This window comes from Gopherus flavomarginatus, chromosome 2 (assembly GCF_025201925.1).
Source record: "Gopherus flavomarginatus isolate rGopFla2 chromosome 2, rGopFla2.mat.asm, whole genome shotgun sequence".
Lineage (NCBI taxonomy): Eukaryota > Metazoa > Chordata > Testudines > Testudinidae > Gopherus > Gopherus flavomarginatus.
The window spans coordinates 240,901,663-240,918,869 of NC_066618.1; the positions used below are offsets into that span (position 1 = coordinate 240,901,663).

Below are 17,207 nucleotides of genomic sequence, written 5' to 3' on the forward strand. Positions count from 1 at the left end.
GCCACACAGACAATACTTGAAAGAGAAGAATATTTAGCTTTTATGTAGTCATTTACCTCTTCAAAATATTAATGAACCACTTCTTCAAAACACAAGTGAACTAACCTGGGTCCAAGCTGATCAGGGCATTCCTTGCGCTTTCTTGACTCTGCCCTGGATGGGTCAGAGGAATTTTCTCCCATCCCACTCATCTTGAACACATATCAGCAACTAAAAAAATGAAGGGGGGAAAGGGTTAGAGTAGATGGACATCTTTTCTTCTTGTCTATACTTAAATGAAACATAACTGACCTAAAAAGGGGACACATGTAGCTTTAGTTAAAAGGTTAAAATATCAAGTTACACAAGTCTGCATGCAGTATCATGGAATGAGTATGTCAATAACTGCTATAACCAATGAATACACATTTAATTTTGGATGTAGAGTTGTTAAATCTACTTCAAGGGGCAAATAACCTGTAAAACCATAATCCATTAGAGCAACACACACACTGGTAATATTTGTGTCATTGTAACGCCTAGAAGGCCCAGTGAAGAATCAGCAGAGCCCTGCGCAGATACCAAAGTTTAGATCCACATTCAATTGCATCCATAGTAATTAGATTGTATCTGACTCACAATCCGAACTCCATGTTTTATATGCATCTGCACACCACCAGCATCCTCTAGAACAGCAGTTCTCAACTAGACATCCATGACCCCCTGGGGAGCCACTAACCAGTTTCGGGGGTGCGATGCCCCACGGGGCTTCAGGCTCCACCGCCGCAGGGGGCACCAGGGCTCAGGGCTCCAGCTGTGCTGGAAGCCTTGTGGCCCTGCCACAGCCTGCCAGAAAAGGGCAGTAGAGAGGTTTAAGTGGTGTATAAACTTCATAAGGGTGACTTTCACCCCTAGTCCTTGGGGCTGAAGTAGTAAAAGGCTAAGCCTCCTCTAAAGCAGCTTTGCACAGTCTTAAGACTAGAGTTCTTGTGGCTCTCTACTTTGTGAGAAAAGAAAAAGAAGCTTCTCTTTGCATCCTCATATTGCTGGGCTCAATTTCCTACTAGAAAATCTTTTTTGAGATGGGAACTGTCAGTTACAAAATTTCTTTGTTACCTATTGGTTCCAAACTTAATAGGATGCCACTGTATAAATATCTCAGAAATCCACAAAGCACTATATCAAACAATTCAAAATTCCCACCATAGTTAATGTACCAGTTTGTACGCATCGTGATAGAATAACAAGCACTACTAAGTTACAGACACGAAAGAAACCCCCAGTCACATTTTCATCCAGGAAACAAAGCTTTGGGGACTTTTGAGATACTATACTAAATCAAGTATTAATATTCAAGTTTTGCCAACCACCTGAATAAGCTTTTGTCCACATGTCTTGTGTAGAAGTATTAGTAGGATATACAGTAACTTTAGTTTTTTGGGTTTTAATCCTCTTTTGATAGTGGAGCCCTCCCTTAACAAATACAATAAAAATGGTGCAAGAAATCTGGCCAACTTTCCAAATATAGGAAGAAATAAAAATGACCACCCGTGTTTATTTTTCTTAAACAGCTATCGTACTGTCATGACCCAAATCTAAAATTATCTGTCCTTACAAAAATTAAAATATCTGGTTTGCAACAGCAGAACTTTAAATCATGTTACTGTCAAATATTGACAGAAAAGGCTAACTGACTACTTGTAATTCCACACCACTGGAGACATCATTTGATCAGATTCTAGCACAAGATAGGTCAGGATTCCCATTGCTAGCACTTAAAATTTCTGGCCCTTGTGATAGGGTATACCAGGTCCATTGAGGCCCTTTGGAAGGCTCTGCAGTCCCTACCATACCATGCCCCAGAAAAAAGGCCAGTAGAGCTGGGTCCTCCAAGCTGCAAGGGAGGCAGCCAATCAGAGCCTAGCAGGCTCATATGAAAGTAGTTGCAGGACCTGGAAAGCTCAATTGCTGGCTGGAGCCAGAAGAGGAAAAATGGTACCAGTGGGTGTCTGAAGAAACTGCAGCAGCTGGACAGAGCAGTCGCTGGCTGGGACCAGAAGGAGTGGAAGGCTGGGAGATTCCATAGGTGGAGAGATTGGGGAGAAACCATGGGATAGGACTGTGAAGTTCTCCAGGCACTGAGGCCTGGGAGAAAGAACCCTGAGAGAACAGGGCAAAGACCATGGGTGGTGGGTGACCTGCCAGCTCAGGGAGGCTAGTCCCTGGCTTGCCCCATCCCTCCCCTCCCCTGCTGAAGCACAGAGCCGCCCCTCCCCGACCGCCGGGTGGGTGGTGCGTGGCCCCCCCAAACCCCGAAGCATCAGGTGGGCAGTGCATGACCCCGAGCACCCCCAGCCCACCCTCTCCCCAAGCAGCCCTAGCCACCCCAAATCCCAGCCACGGCCACCCTAGCTCAAGCCCCAACATGCTTCCCTAGAAACAGCCAGCCTGCCTGGGCTGGGGCCAAAGAGGAAGGGCAAACCAGAGGGTGTCTTCTGAGCAGATTATGGGTGGGGCCACACCAGGTGGTTTGGGAAGGCATAGCCTCCCACCGCCTACAATATGCACCGCCCATGGCAAAGACTGTTAACAGACTCTCTAAGTAAGAAGAGGAGAGACCCTGCTTAAACAGGGAACAGGCCAAGGACCCAAGAAGTTGCTAGGACAGAGTAGGAATCAGCCCAGAGAATGCAGCAATAGCCATTAATGAAGGAAGCAGCACATGACTGTTAGTCACAGGGTCCCTGGGTTGAGACCCGGAGTAGTGGACAGGCCCACGTCCCCCCTACCAGAGTAGGCAAAGGTTGAGGAAGTAACAAGTTTCGTTTGGAATTGAGAAGGGGGCAATACCTGAAGTGGTTACATTAATCAGGCCCAGAGACAGGCCTTTAGGAAGGGCCAACTGTTCGTTGGATTGGGTTACCGCAGAAAGGGTCTGTTTTGTTTGTTTCACATACAGACAGCGTGCGACTCAGCTGGCGGCTGAGTCGCTGAAGACCTACTGCAAAGTAGAGAGTGGAGGAAAGAACCTGGCCAGCTCCTGCTTACAAAGGACAAGTAGCCACACCATTACAGCTCTGTACCATCCACTGTTTCCTACGCACAAACTTGCCAGTGCCTGCTGGACTGTTCAATTTTTCTGTTCCATGACAAGCGAGAATCAAACTTCAAGCATAATTTAGCCAGAATTGGTATATTTTTATAGATGTAACAGAATGACCAAAAAGGTGATTTTGAAAAACTTTTGGCATGAGGGAATCCAGTTAATCAAGATCTTCAGAGAAGTCAAAATATAGATAGGTTATTTTCTCATTTCTAAAGAGGCTAGTTTATTGTTTTAGAGACCAAAACGCTCAAGGGAATTTTCTATAAATTCTCCAATTCAAATGAACAAGCAATGCCTGAAGTGGTTTAATGTAAATTAGAAAACTGTGGAGACTTCCTGAAGCTCCCTCCACCCAACAAGAGGTGGGAGAGTTGTGGAAAACTTAGACCAGGTAGCACGACCATATTATCCCTGAGATGACAAGAAAAGGATGGGCATCTCTTTGCATAAGTAGCAGGCCAAGGAGCACAAAGTGACCCCCAAAGTCTGCTTATCCTCCTAATTAGAAAATCTTAAATAAAGACTCTATAAGAACTTCTTCCCATATGAACTAGTTTGGAGAGAAAGTTCATCAGATTATAAGAATCACCTTCCTCTAGTGTACATATAGAGCAAGTCCCAAAATCAACTGGAATGTTGTTTTCAAAGCTAAAATAATCCACAATGAACTAGTCTTGAAAAAAGAAAAAAAATACAGACTACTTCAATTAGGAAATTAAAGGCTAGCTGTTCAGCACAAGAGTATGAATCCCAGATCAGATTCAATCAATATTAATATTAATACAAAAACGAACAACAAGCAGTAAGAACGGCCACACTGGGTCAGACTAAAGGTCCATCTAGCCTGGCATCTTGTCTTCCAATAGTGGCCAATGCCAGGGGCCTCGAGGGAAAGAACAGAACAGGTAATCATCAAGTGATCCATCCCCCATCATCCATTCCCAACTTCTGGCAAACAGAGGCTAAGGACATCACCCCTGCCCATCCTGGCTGGCAGCCACTGATGGACCTATCATCCAGGAATTTATTTAGTTCTTTTTTTGAATCCAGTTATAGTCTTGGCCTACATCCTCTGTTTCACAGGTTGACTGTGTGCTGTGTGAAAAAAAATACTTCCTTTTGTTTGTTTTAAACCTGCTGCCTATTGAACATATACTCAAAGATGCTGGAGCCTCTCTGGGAAAAATCTGATGCTTAGACTGTATCTTTCTGGGTTGATACTCCCAGTGATCTTAGCGTTGCCTGAAAATCTTTCAAGGAGTGCAAGGCATTGTCTGTTTTGCAGCTAAATAGATGAGAATCCTCAAAGAGAAGAACTTCAGTTGTGTTATGCACTTCTTGGGGAATTCCTGGGGACTGCAATGATGATACTTGCCCCACTGTCACAGCAGTTGCCATTGACCTTGCTGCTGTGTCTGAAGCATCTGTTGCAGCCGGCAGTGAGGTTCATGCCACTAACTGCTCCTCAGCAATAAGAAATCACAGTTCCTCTCTTCATTCCTGCAGCAGCCCATCAACAAAGTCTGATACCTTATGCCAGCTAAGGAAGTCATACTTGGAGAGGAGTGCCTGGTAGCTGGTAATTCTTAACTGGGGGCTGTCAAAAGGAGAAGTTCTTCCTCCCAAAGATGTCCAGAGGTTTAGGTTCATTTCATCTGGAATGGACTTGCAGCTATGTTTCAAGTGCTTGTGGGCAGCAGTGACCACAAGTGACCCAAGTATAAGGGCAATCATAAAAATACTCAACCCCAAAAAAGGAACTTGGTTCTTCCTATCCACTTTCCTTGATGTTGGAGGTAAGATAGCTGGTAACTGCCACACCAGTTCTAACAAACCTTTGTTAACTGGCATTGTCAGTCTTTCCAGTAACAAAATGTGCAAGGTATCTAATAACTTCTGTGGTTTTATGTACACAACCTCCACTGAAATCCATTCTTCTAAGAAGATCCTGAAAAGTTTTGTAGTTATCAGGCTGTGATGGCATAGATGAGACTGCAGACTCATCAAGTGATGATAAAGGAATGACAGGTACGGCAAGTTCAATAGGATGATCTTGTTCTTCATGAGAGGCCTATAGTTGTGATGGCTGAGCATGGGACACCTGTGGTTGATAAGGCTGAACTCCTGAACATGCGACAAGAAGGGGTGGTCTGATCCTGGAGTGGGTAGAGAAAGCCCTTCTAAGATGATGAGGGCCCCAAGGAGCCTAGTAAAGCAGGAGTGAGGTCCACAGGCAAACTGTGTAGAAGGTCATGGGGGTAGTAGGTAGAGCATCCCCTCCTATATCCCTATGCTTAATTTGATACACACGTGCCCTAAACTCCCTCTTAGAGATACCGGAGATTTGGGAATAACTAGAAGCGCGTTCTTTACTCTGGTCTGAGGCTCATGAGAAGAAGGAAGGAATACTTCTCTTCTAGTGCTGGAGCAGACCTAGCAGGAGTCCCTGTAATTTCTTTTGGGACATTTCTTATAGGTGTAATGCATGCAATACTGACATTGGAATTCTCTGTGATGATGAAAGGGTGGACCCTATCAAATTTCTTGCTGTCAATAGAGTTGGTACCACTGACCTTAAACTAGTGGCCCTTGGTGCCGAAACAGACTGTGCAGATGACATTTGTATTGATGGAGCCAGTACTCACTCATATGGATAGCTCTATTGTCATTACCAAGAGCCCGGAAGGCAGCATTGCACCAATAGTGCGGATAAACTGTGAAGGGCTGTTCTTTAGCTGGTATAGATGAATTTGGCAGAGGGATCATAATCAGGTCTTGTGCTATCCCTTGACAAGGTTGAATAAGGTGATCTCTGTCTCTTTTTCTTAGAGGTCCCTCAGATGGTGACCTGCGCTTATGATTTTTGAAGAAGCGCTGATGATGTCTTACCCCTCTCGAACAAGGACTTGGGAGGTGGAACTGCTGCAGAGTACACTGAAGAGGGAGAAGTCCAGGAACTGGAAGCAGAGCCAGTGCTCACCAGTGCATTCTTGGAAGAAGATTGCTGGACTGTGGCTCATGTTTACATGGAGCTGGGGCAGGTCTCAAAGATTTATCCAAGAGAAAATGTTTCAAGTGGGTGTCTCACTTTTTGAATTCATTCTGCAAACAAACAACAAATAGAGCATTTGCTTATGATGTGTCCCTCACCTAAACAACAAACTTTTTGGAGTGGCTATTATTAAGGGGTATAGCTGCCTCACTTGTTTATACAGCCATGAACACCCGGTACAGAGTAACAGAAAAAAGGGCAAAAATGTTACTCAGCAGGAAACCTAATAACCAATAGTAACATAACTGTATATACTTCAATATAACTATCCTAAAAGCTATCAACACACTTTTTAGAACTAGCTATACAAATATATAAGAGTCAAAGGACACTGCTCACAGTTCTCTTTCAGCTGTTGGAGGTAAGAAGGAACTGAGAAGTAGTTGGTGCTGTTTTGCCCTTTTATGCTTTCGAGAGGTAGATCCAAGGGCACTTAGAGCACAGGCATAGACCAACAGTCGCTGAGGGCCAAAAGATGCTGATCTCCGGTATTTACATAATCAAGACAAACACTTGAAGAAGCTGGCTGGTCTGAAAAGGGTTATCACCTTTCATAAAATTACAGCATAACTCAGCGTGTCGGTCACAAGAAGTCTAGCTGAAGATATGTACAAATGCGCACAGTGTCTCAGCCCGCTGCTGGTCTGGGATCCCGGCCACCGGGCCCTCTCAGCCCGCCGCCGGTCTGGGGTCCTGCCCTGCTCAGCCCGTTGCCAGTCTGGGGTTCTGGCTATCAGCCCCTTGTCAGCTGGGGGCCCGGCTGCCGACCCCGCTCAGCCTGCTGCCAGCCTGGGGTTCTGGCTGCTGGCCCCTTGCCAGCCAGGGTCCTGGCCACAGGACCCACTCAGCCCACTGCTGGCCTAGGTGAATGGAACCCCAGGCCAGCAGTGGGCTGAGCAGGCAGGCAGCATAAGATCAACATTTTAATTTAATTTTAAATAAAACTTCTTAAACATTTTGAAAACCTTGTTTACTTTACATACAACAGTAGTTTAGTTATATAATATATAGACTTATAGAGAGACCTTCTAAAAAATGTTAAAATGTATTACCGGCACACAAAACCTTAAATTAAAGTGAATAAATGAAGACTCGGCACACCAGTTCTGAAAGGTTGCCAATCCCTGATCTAGTCTGACCTTCTGTATAACAAAGGTCACAGAATTTTCCCAAAATAATTATTGGAGCATCTCTCTACTGAAGTGTACTGCAATACTGGGGTGGCTAATATAATCGATCTGTATTGCAAGCATATTCACAAAGTACTGCTGTACTCGCAACATATTTAATCACTGCTAATCAAGGTCAAAAAAATATGGAAGCTGAACATTTCAGATATTATTTGGTCTGTGCATGAAACTCAACTGATGCCTCAAAGGGTTCAAAAACTTTTGAAAGCTTAGGGGAGTCCCTGCCTACTTAATGCTATAAGTACAAACTCCAATAGTAGGAATCAGGTAAATGCTATCTTCAGAGAAATTCCTTTACACAAATACATAAGATCACAGAATGATTTTCAGACTTTCAGTGGGTATCCTGAAAAGTAATAAACATTAAGGACACAGGTGGGATCTCAGAAAACATGAAAAAGCAACTAAGAATATGTACAAGGGGGATCACCTCATATAGCGTATTGAGCTTACTTCTAAGAAAACTTGAACTATTTCAGGGGGACTAGAGTTCAGTTTGAGACAGCACACACTGCCAAGTCAGATTCTGCTCTCAGAATGACACTGGTGTAATTCTAGAGGAATTCCACATAAATTACAATTGTATCTCCCGGAAAATGTGGTATCATTTACCAGGAAACTAGCTACCCTCTGCCTCCTCCTCCAAGTTAAATATAGTAATCAGTTTTGAACAAATAGTTTGTATTTTACTTTCACCCACTCAGGATAGATTTACAAACCACTAAATTTGTTTCATAGCAGCATTATCAGCTTGCTCTTTGAATGAATTATTTGTGTAAGCAGAGAAGGGTTATTTTTTTTTTTAAATCATCATAAAGTTTTTAAAAAGGCTTCTCTGGAAATCCACAATCTACAAGCATTCCTCCCCCTCCAGCCCCCAAATATTAAATTTCTTGTCCACATTCATTATACTTTATATCGCCTCCACCTTTCTTGTTATTTATTGTTATTAATTTTTATAGCATCCAAAAGTTGTGCTGGGCATTTCACAGAAGACATAGAAAGCTCTGGTCCCTGACTGAAAAACACTACAACTAAAATCTGCTTTTCAATATAAAATCTTTAGACACTAACCTAGACGGGGTGGGGTCTAGAAATTTTAAACACATGTTTTTAAAATGTTCTTCCTAGTCTTTCTCAAAACACCATTGCCTGTACCAGTAAATACCAGATCAGAAAACTCAGAATTCAAACTTGCAAGCCCTAAATCTGTCTTGGATACATGGGAACTCAAACTAAAGTCACTGAGAGCAGAACTATTACAAGCTGTAGACCAAATCTTACTGTCTTTATTCACACGAAACTCCCATAGAGTCAGTTACAACATATTATCATGACAGCAGAAGAAGCACCAATTAAGAACTCCCCTCCCCCAGCTCTCAGGCATTTCTAGAGGGGCAGCTGTAAGGAAAAGTTACTTTAAAATAAGTAAATAGTTCAGTTTGTTTTTTAAGAAGCAATTAATATAATGGCTCCTTCTACAGAGCTCCTCTAAAACAGAGGACTATAACATATGGATCAAAATGTAAGAAGACATTCACAAGTAGAATTTGTTAAGAAAAATAATGTTCTCTCTAAATTATGCAGTTTGAACCAACTATCTCCAGACAAGCCTTACTCTAAGAAAATCATTATCACATTCTGATTTACACTGATCTTTGTATTATATTACATTTTAATTATAACTCCTATATAGTTCTTAGCAAAATGAACTTCAAAGCAAGTTATGAAGGGCAAGGTGAAGAGGTTCAAGTTTATTCTCTTTAGTTGGGAACAGAAGGGCAAACTGACTTGGGAAACTTGAGAGTTGGGATTAAAAACAGAAATGCTGGCAGTTACTGAGGTGGAAGGGATGGCATTTTTATTAATGAAATAAAAGCTTCATAACAATGGTAGTAAATTAGAAAAGGCACCCTGTTCTGCAAGACATTCATTAATGTGTCTTGTCAGAATAAACTACAGCACAAGACCTAGGCACCCTCTTTTTAACTTTGAGCAGTTTGGAGTGCTTTACTGTACTCCAAATCTGGGATTTAATATCCCACTAAAAGGGTAATGAAGCATTTTACCTTCAGTGTTTCTAATGGATTTTATCCCAACTCGATATATGGGAATTTATATTTATCCTATAAAAGAAAACAATCTTTAAAATTAAGGGCATACATTTTCCCATCCACGCCTGAGCATTACAAATTCTTGTTAATTTCAGGTCTCATTTCTCTGATTGTTAAATGTAAATCACAAAAACAGAAAATGACATGAGTGAACTCTTGGGCAGTATGTGCTAGTAATTATAGTCATTGAGAGCAATCTAGTTTCTTCCAGATGTTGGGAGGCTGTGAAAGGACAGAGCTCGCAAGAGGTTGCAATTCATTCTTTCTTGTTATCAATAACAAAACAATAGGTTCTGCTTTCATTGTGACAGCACATCCTCCTTCACATCCTCCACCAGCAACCACTGTAAGTTAGAATGCACACATACACACACAAAGTTTTAACCTGATTGTGCAGAGAGCATAAAGTGCTGTTTTAAACACATTCATCTTTCAAGTGAAAAAACAACAACTAAAAATAAAACACGGGGAAGAGGGAGGGAAGGGGTTTCATGGAAAAGGCAGGCAGGAAGCAAAAAACCCAGCACAAATCAATTACACAAGTCTTCAGTGCCTCCTCCACCCTTACACTTTTGTCATCTGCCATCAAGTTACAGCAAATAACTTAGAGCTTCAAGTATTGAACCTCAGCACCACTGAGTCCAGTTAATCATCCAGAGTCAATTTAAAAGAAGATAATGTGCATTTTATCTCTTATCAGTGCAGGTTATCTTCCAAACAAGGCCTGTTAAATTGTCAGATTTATTATAAGCCTAAAATGCAGTTAAAGAATAGATGGGAATAAAACCTTAAGAACTACTGCTTCACTATGAAGAGAAGTAAACAAAAGGCTGAGAGCACCATGACAGGTAAGCAGATAACAGAACTGCATCCCACCAATACACTGACATGAAATACAGATTTAATTGCTAAATACTGTATTTATTACAATTAGTGGCGTATTCAGCAGCGTACCCAGATCTTGATCAAAGAAGCTTACAATTTAAATGCAAATTCTGGTTAAAATTTTCCAGCAGCCTAATTTAAACTGTTCTGAGTCCCGCACTACAAAGAATAATTACTTTAGTAAACTCTACCAGCCACATCAGTTTTCTTATACTTTTCTGCTGTAGATTTCACACCACCAGAAGGCTACATTCTTGCTTCAACTCTATTCAGATACATTATGAGTTCTTTTGCACAAACCATAATAAAGTTGGAAGCCATATGAAACTTGCTTCTTGCCTCTCAAACTTTTTTTTTTAAGAATGTAAGCACTGTGTTTCATCACCTAATTTCTCTAAATCTGTATAAAAATATGAAAACAAAAATATTTTAAATATTTGCATATATCGTATACCTCCCAACATTTCAAGTAGCTAATAAAGGATGCAGTGCTACTCACATTTGGCCCATCCACCCTTCTGTCTCCAGAGGGGCACAGAGGTCAAACATGAGTGGTGCTGTGACCCTATGCGCCATTCAGTAACATTACTCAGGTTTGGGGGCCCTCTCAAACGTAGGCTTGGGGCAGGCTGCCCTTCAGCTGGGACAGCAAGTTTGGGGGTCAAAGGCAGGCAGCCCTGTGAAAACAGACTATTGGGAGGTATGATACTGCACATTTCTACCTGAAAACAGGAAATTATGAGTGTACCAGCTACTAACTTTCCCAGATCTTACAAGAAGTCACTATTAGAGGCAGGGTTTGAATCAGGTCCCTGATTCCTTCCTCCCATGCTCTAGCCACTAGGACATGCTGCCCTGCACACAATCATTTACTCACCACAATTATTCACTTCTTTGAGCACAGAGCACTTCTGGCTCCTGGTATATATTCTTTAATGAAGAACACATTCAGAGTTATAAAAAACAAATTTGAGACTGCTGACTGTGAGAATATACTGTGCGTGTGTGTGTTTTTATATATATACATACATATATATACACACACACACGCGCAGCTTCCAACCCTAAAACAGCTCAAAGAGTTCCTCTGCACGTGAGCGCTCGATTGTGCTGCTCTTACGAAAACGCAGCACCAAGAAAGGCACAGTGATTTGGGAACCAGTGAGCTGGAGTAGAAATCAAGGGAAACCAACAAACAAAAAATGAGAAGCATCTGAATACCATCTGTCAAAATTAAACCAAGGTGATTTTTATTGCAAACAGCTTACCAACTCTAAATCTCCACTGCCACGCTACTAAAAAATGTAATAGAAAATAAAGGTCTGAATTTACTAAGCACTCCTCCCTCGTCCACACACCCCTATTTGCAAACCACATACCCTACAACCAACTCCTTACAGCCATCTATTACCATACAAAATGTATGGAGTTAGGACACACCCGAAACCAAACAATTCTGACAAAACAAGCAAGATGTCTAATACAAAAGTTGGCTGTGTTATACCACATACCAGGAATACAAACTGATTTATTCAACAAAATGGTCTCTTGTATTCCAGAAAACTTTACTATTTTTGCTACAGCTGTAACTACTCAAAACCTTCACACTTCAAAATTACCACATTTCATACAAGTACACATAATAATTAAGTAGCAAAACTTGTGAATCTAATTTTTAAGAAATTATATTGAAAGATTATAGGTGTCCCTGTTAATTCTATATTTAGCCACTTCTAGCTGAAAGTAACGTCAGTGTTTTTACTTAGACAATATAATTTCTTTTAAAGGAAAGCAGTAACATTAAAAAAAGGTTTATGGTAACCATTACCAAATGTGACTTTATGTATGTACTGTGCAAACAAGGAATAAAGAGGGGAATATTAGTTACTAGCTAATGTAATGGAGTTTATATATGTGTAAGAACACTCATCCCTCTCTCTGGGAAACTCCGCTCCAGCACCTGCCTCATATTTTTGTTCAGTACAAGAGCTATAACAGACTATAAACAAATGTTTAAGGCAAGGTTCCTTCTTCCTCAGTGTGCTTTTCTCTTACCTTTACCTTTGCATAATGGCTTTAAAGTGGTGTATTAGACAGTAACAAGACGACATATTCCATTTTCAGACTGAAAGCCAATAAATGCTCATGAATTTTTTAGTTGAGACACACTTCAAGATGCCACTGGGAAGACTATGTAATAAACACATTAGGCTGAAAATGGGCAGCAGCAGCTCTTTAACACACACTGTAACAACCAAAGAAATGGCTAACATTCATGTTCTGTGTTACAGACGGATATTTAAGAGCACATTCTTTAGCTTTCACCTGAATCCTGAAAGGTAAAAAACTTCCTTTCAGTTATTCAAAACTTCAACTCTGACAAAACCAAGTATCACAGTGCTGGCAGCTTTAAACAATGATTCCAAGCAAGCAAAATAAAAAAAACAATAACATCATAATAATAATAAATTGTATAATTTAACACCAACAATATAAAATGGCTTCTACTTTCTGTATTCCCATAGGCTAAATCTCTTAATATATCCAGTCACTGAGCTGCTTACATATGAGACTACGTCAGCCAGCTCTAATATGCCCAGGAATAGCAAGACGAGGCTTTAATAAGACAATAGAGAGTAACATATCACAGGAAGAAAGTTACATTCTTTGTATAACATACACGATTTCTGTTGTTACTACGCTAACTCTGTCTTAAAGATACAAAACCCTTTTTTGATCAAAACATTACATTCTCAATAAGATGATGTTAAAGACTATTAAAAAGGGAGTCTATACCCTAATATTGCTCATGATTCTGGATCAAAACTTCAAGATCAGAATTCTACTATCTGACGTATCCTGGGAATCATTTCAGTTTCTCATCATTCAAATGATAAAAATTAAATCTCAGTTCTATAGTAATAACTGCTGAGATGCCAGGGGCAAAAAACAGATTTGTATGTGTACAAAGCACTCTTAACCACGCAGTTTGTGACAGTTGTAACCCTATTTAAAAACCAAATGTACAAACAAACAAATCCTTCTAGACTGCAGCACACATGGTGAATATCAAGCCACAGCTACAGAGACCGTATTAAGCCTGCAAATATTTTCATTGGAAAGAAAAAAAAAATCCTTAAACAGATGTCTTAGGAAATTAGGTGTTTTCTTCTCTAAAGTGTCACAAATGCTAACATTTTTAATCATTAGAATCATTTTGCAGCACAATATTTAAGAGCCACTAAAACTTTTTTTTGAACAACAAAGGCAGATAGATGAGACAAAGGCAGACAGATGAGACAAAATTAACACTGTATTATTGGAAAAAAGTGTGTGTTTAAATAGACATCCTTCAACTTGAAATGTAGTCAACTTTAAAAGTGTGCTAAGCATATTTAAAATACTTCAATTGCCACTGAGAACCCCATGCCAGATTTTACAGGTTTACAACCACATTTGCCTGTTTTAAAAACATTTTTTGTCTCTTCAGTTGATGTTTGAAAAAAATAACACAACAGGGGGAGAAATTGGATGGATTACACAGCGTGAACAACGGAACTGACCATACACTAAATGCTATCAAATAAAATTGCAAAACAGAGAAAAGCAGATTTTCCATTTTAACTCATTCACTTATAGTAATTTTGAGGGTTACCTATTGCATTAGTAGGCTAATAGATTTCAAAATGTGATTTTTAAGATGACATTCGCTGATTGTTAGAAAGAAATGTATGACTGGTCACCCTATGAGAGAAACACGGGAATTTCATTTGTGACGCACCTCCCAAAACTATGGGTATACCTACACTACATGTTTTTTTTAACTCAAGTTAACTTGAGTTAATTTGCGCTGAGTTAACTAACTTATTTGTACATACTTGTCTGGAGTTATTCACTTCAGCTGAAATCCGTTCTACTCACAGAAAGCCCAAGGTGGAATACTGAAGAGTTAAGGAGGATAAAACCCACTTGTTACCCTATGGCAGTAAGCCGGGCAGCCTGATGGGCAGGAATAGTAGTCACAGCCCTGCTGAGCCAGTTGTATGGGATGTCATGGTTCTATGCATCTTTGGATCCCATAGCCCAGGGGTGGGCAAACTATGGCCCGCGGGCCGAATCCGGCTCACAAGCCGTTTTAAGCCAGCCCGCAATTTCCTTCTGGGGAGTGGGATCGAGGGCCGGACCATGCGGCTCCTGGAAGCCGCAGCATGGCCCCACTCTGGCTCCTACACACTCCAACGGTCCCCTCCTGTGCTCCAATGGGAGCTGCAGGGGTGGTTCCTGCGGATGGGGAGGCGTGCAGAACTGCCTGGCCGCGCCTCTGCAGAGGAGATGGAGAAGAGACATGCCACTGCTTCCAGGAGCCGTTTGAGGTAAGTGCCACTTGAAGCCTGCACCCCTGAGACTCTCCCCATGCCCCAACCTCCTGCCCCAGCCCTCATCCCCCTGCTGCTCACCAAACCCCTCGATCCCAGCCTGGAACACCCTCCTGCAATCCAAACCTCTCATCCTCAGCCTCACTGCAGAGCCCGCACACCCAGATGGAACCTGCACCCCTTCCCGCACCCTTGCCCCAGCCTGATCCCCCTCCCACACTCTGAACCCCTTGGTCCCAGCCCAGAGCACCCACTCCAAACTCCTCATCCCCAGCCCCACCCAGAGCCCACACCCTCAACCAGAGCCCTTACCCCCTCCGACATCCCAACCCCAATTTTGTGAGCATTCATGGCCCGCCATACTATTTCTATTCCCTGATGTAGCCCTCAGGCCAAAAGGTTTTCTCACCCCCGACATAGACATCTGTAATGGGAGTGGGGCTATACCCTTGTACGTAAGTGCCGGTGCAGAGATGCTGTCTGAAGCTCATAATGGATGCACAGGCAACCCTGCATAGTCGTTCCGCTCATGGACTCCCCAGTCAGCTCCTATGGCAGGTTTAAGAAGTGCAGAATGCCTTGAGCAAACCCCCCACATAAGAGATTAATTTCTCCCTTTTTGCATACCGCTTTTAATAAATTCCAGCCTGGCCACAAAAAAACAAAAACAAAAACAAACCAAAAACACTCCCTAGTAGCAATATTGGTTATTACATTTTGTAACAGCATGTGTGGTTAGTATGTTCTTTGCTTACATTTATAAAGTATATCAACTTGATTTAATATTGCTAATGCAATGTCTAGCTGGATCCTAGGGCAGTCCCAGGGCCGCCCAGAGGATTCAGAGGGCCTGGGGCAAAGCAATTTCGGGGGCTTCTTCCATAAAAAAGTAGCAGCAATACTATAGAATACTATATTCTTGTGGGGGGCCTCTGCAGGACCCGGGACAAACCACTTGCCCCCCGTTGCAGCCCTGGGCAGTCCCAATAACAGGCTTTAGACCCCTTCATTTCAAATTCTGATTGCAGAGTATATAGCAAAAGTTCTAATGTTCAGGAACTGTACATACCATGTGATCTAAATAAAACAACATCTTTTACCATTTTAATCATTGAGAGTTAATATCAAACAAAATATTCTCTCTCTGTGTCTCACACACATCATTTCAAAGTATGTAGAGTTGTCCATTCTCACACACAGGATTTAATTGTGCACGTCCTCATAGTATTAAAAGCCCAATTCATGAAAACATCCTTATTCAGAGACACCTTAACACATATTTAACTTTAAGGACATGCTTAAACCCCACTGAAATCCATGGGATTACCATTAAAATCAATTAAATATTTGCTTCGATTAAAGTCTCTTCTTCTAGCTATATGAATGGCTCTGATGAGAGTGACTCACTTAGGCCCCAACTCAGGAAAGCACTTACACATATGCTTAAATCTATTCTATTCAGGAAGGTATCAGAGGGGTAGCCGTGTTAGTCTGGATCTGTAAAAAGCGACAAAGTGTCCTGTGGCACCTTATGGACTAACAGAAGTATTGGAGCATAAGCCTTCGTGAGTGAATACCCACTTCGTCAGACGCTGCATCTGACAAAGGGGGTATTTACCCATGAAGTACCCATCTGACAAAGGGGGTATTTACCCATGAAGTACCCATCAACGATTTAGATGTTGGCATAGAAAGTACGCTTATTAAGTTTGCAGACGATACCAAACTGGGAGGGATTGCAACTGCTTTAGAGGACAGGGTCAAAATTCAAAATGATCTGGACAAATTGGAGAAATGGTCTGAGGTAAAGAGGATGAAGTTCAATAAAGATAAAGGCAAAGTGCTCCACTTAGGAAGGAACAATCAGTTTCACACATACAGAATGGGAAGAGACTGCCTAGGAAGGAGTATGGCAGAAAGAGATCTAGGGGTCATAGTGGACCACAAGCTTAATATGAGTCAACAGTGTGATACTGTTGCAAAAAAAACAAACGTGATTCTGGGATGCATTAACAGGTGTGTTGTAAACAAGACACGAGAAGTCACTCTTCTGCTTTACTCTGCGCTGGTTAGGCCTCTACTGGAGTATTGCGTCCAGTTCTGGGCACCGCATTTCAAGAAAGATGTAGAGAAATTGGAGAGGGTCCAGAGAAGAGCAACAAGAATGATTAAAGGTCTTGAAAACATGACCCATGAAGGAAGGCTGAAGGAATTGGGTTTGTTTAGTTTGGAAAAGAGAAGACTGAGAGGGGATATGATAGCAGTTTTCAGGTATCTAAAAGGGTGTCATCAGGAGGAGGGAGAAAACTTGTTCACCTTAGCCTCCAATGATAGAAAAAGAAGCAATGGGCTTAAACTGCAGCAAGGGAGATTTAGGTTGGACATTAGAAAAAACTGTCAGGGTAGTTAAACACTGGAATAGATTGCCTAGCGAAGTTGTGGAATCTCCATCTCTGGAGATATTTAAGAGTAGGTTAGATTAATGTCTATTAGGGATGGTCTAGA

The 17,207-nt window shown here is 41.7% G+C and overlaps 1 protein-coding gene across 6 annotated transcripts in view; it reads right to left on the minus strand.

Annotated features, from left to right (window-relative positions):
* The window catches only part of NCOA2 (nuclear receptor coactivator 2), a 271,000-nt gene that overhangs the window by 119,283 nt on the left and 134,510 nt on the right, over positions 1 to 17,207 (minus strand). For all 6 annotated transcript variants that reach the window (XM_050940578.1, XM_050940576.1, XM_050940572.1 and 3 more), the window contains one exon: positions 106 to 210. In XM_050940578.1, the coding sequence (XP_050796535.1) occupies positions 106 to 191 (86 nt within the window). In that variant the 5' untranslated portion in view covers positions 192 to 210. The remainder of the gene's footprint in view (positions 1 to 105; positions 211 to 17,207) is intronic.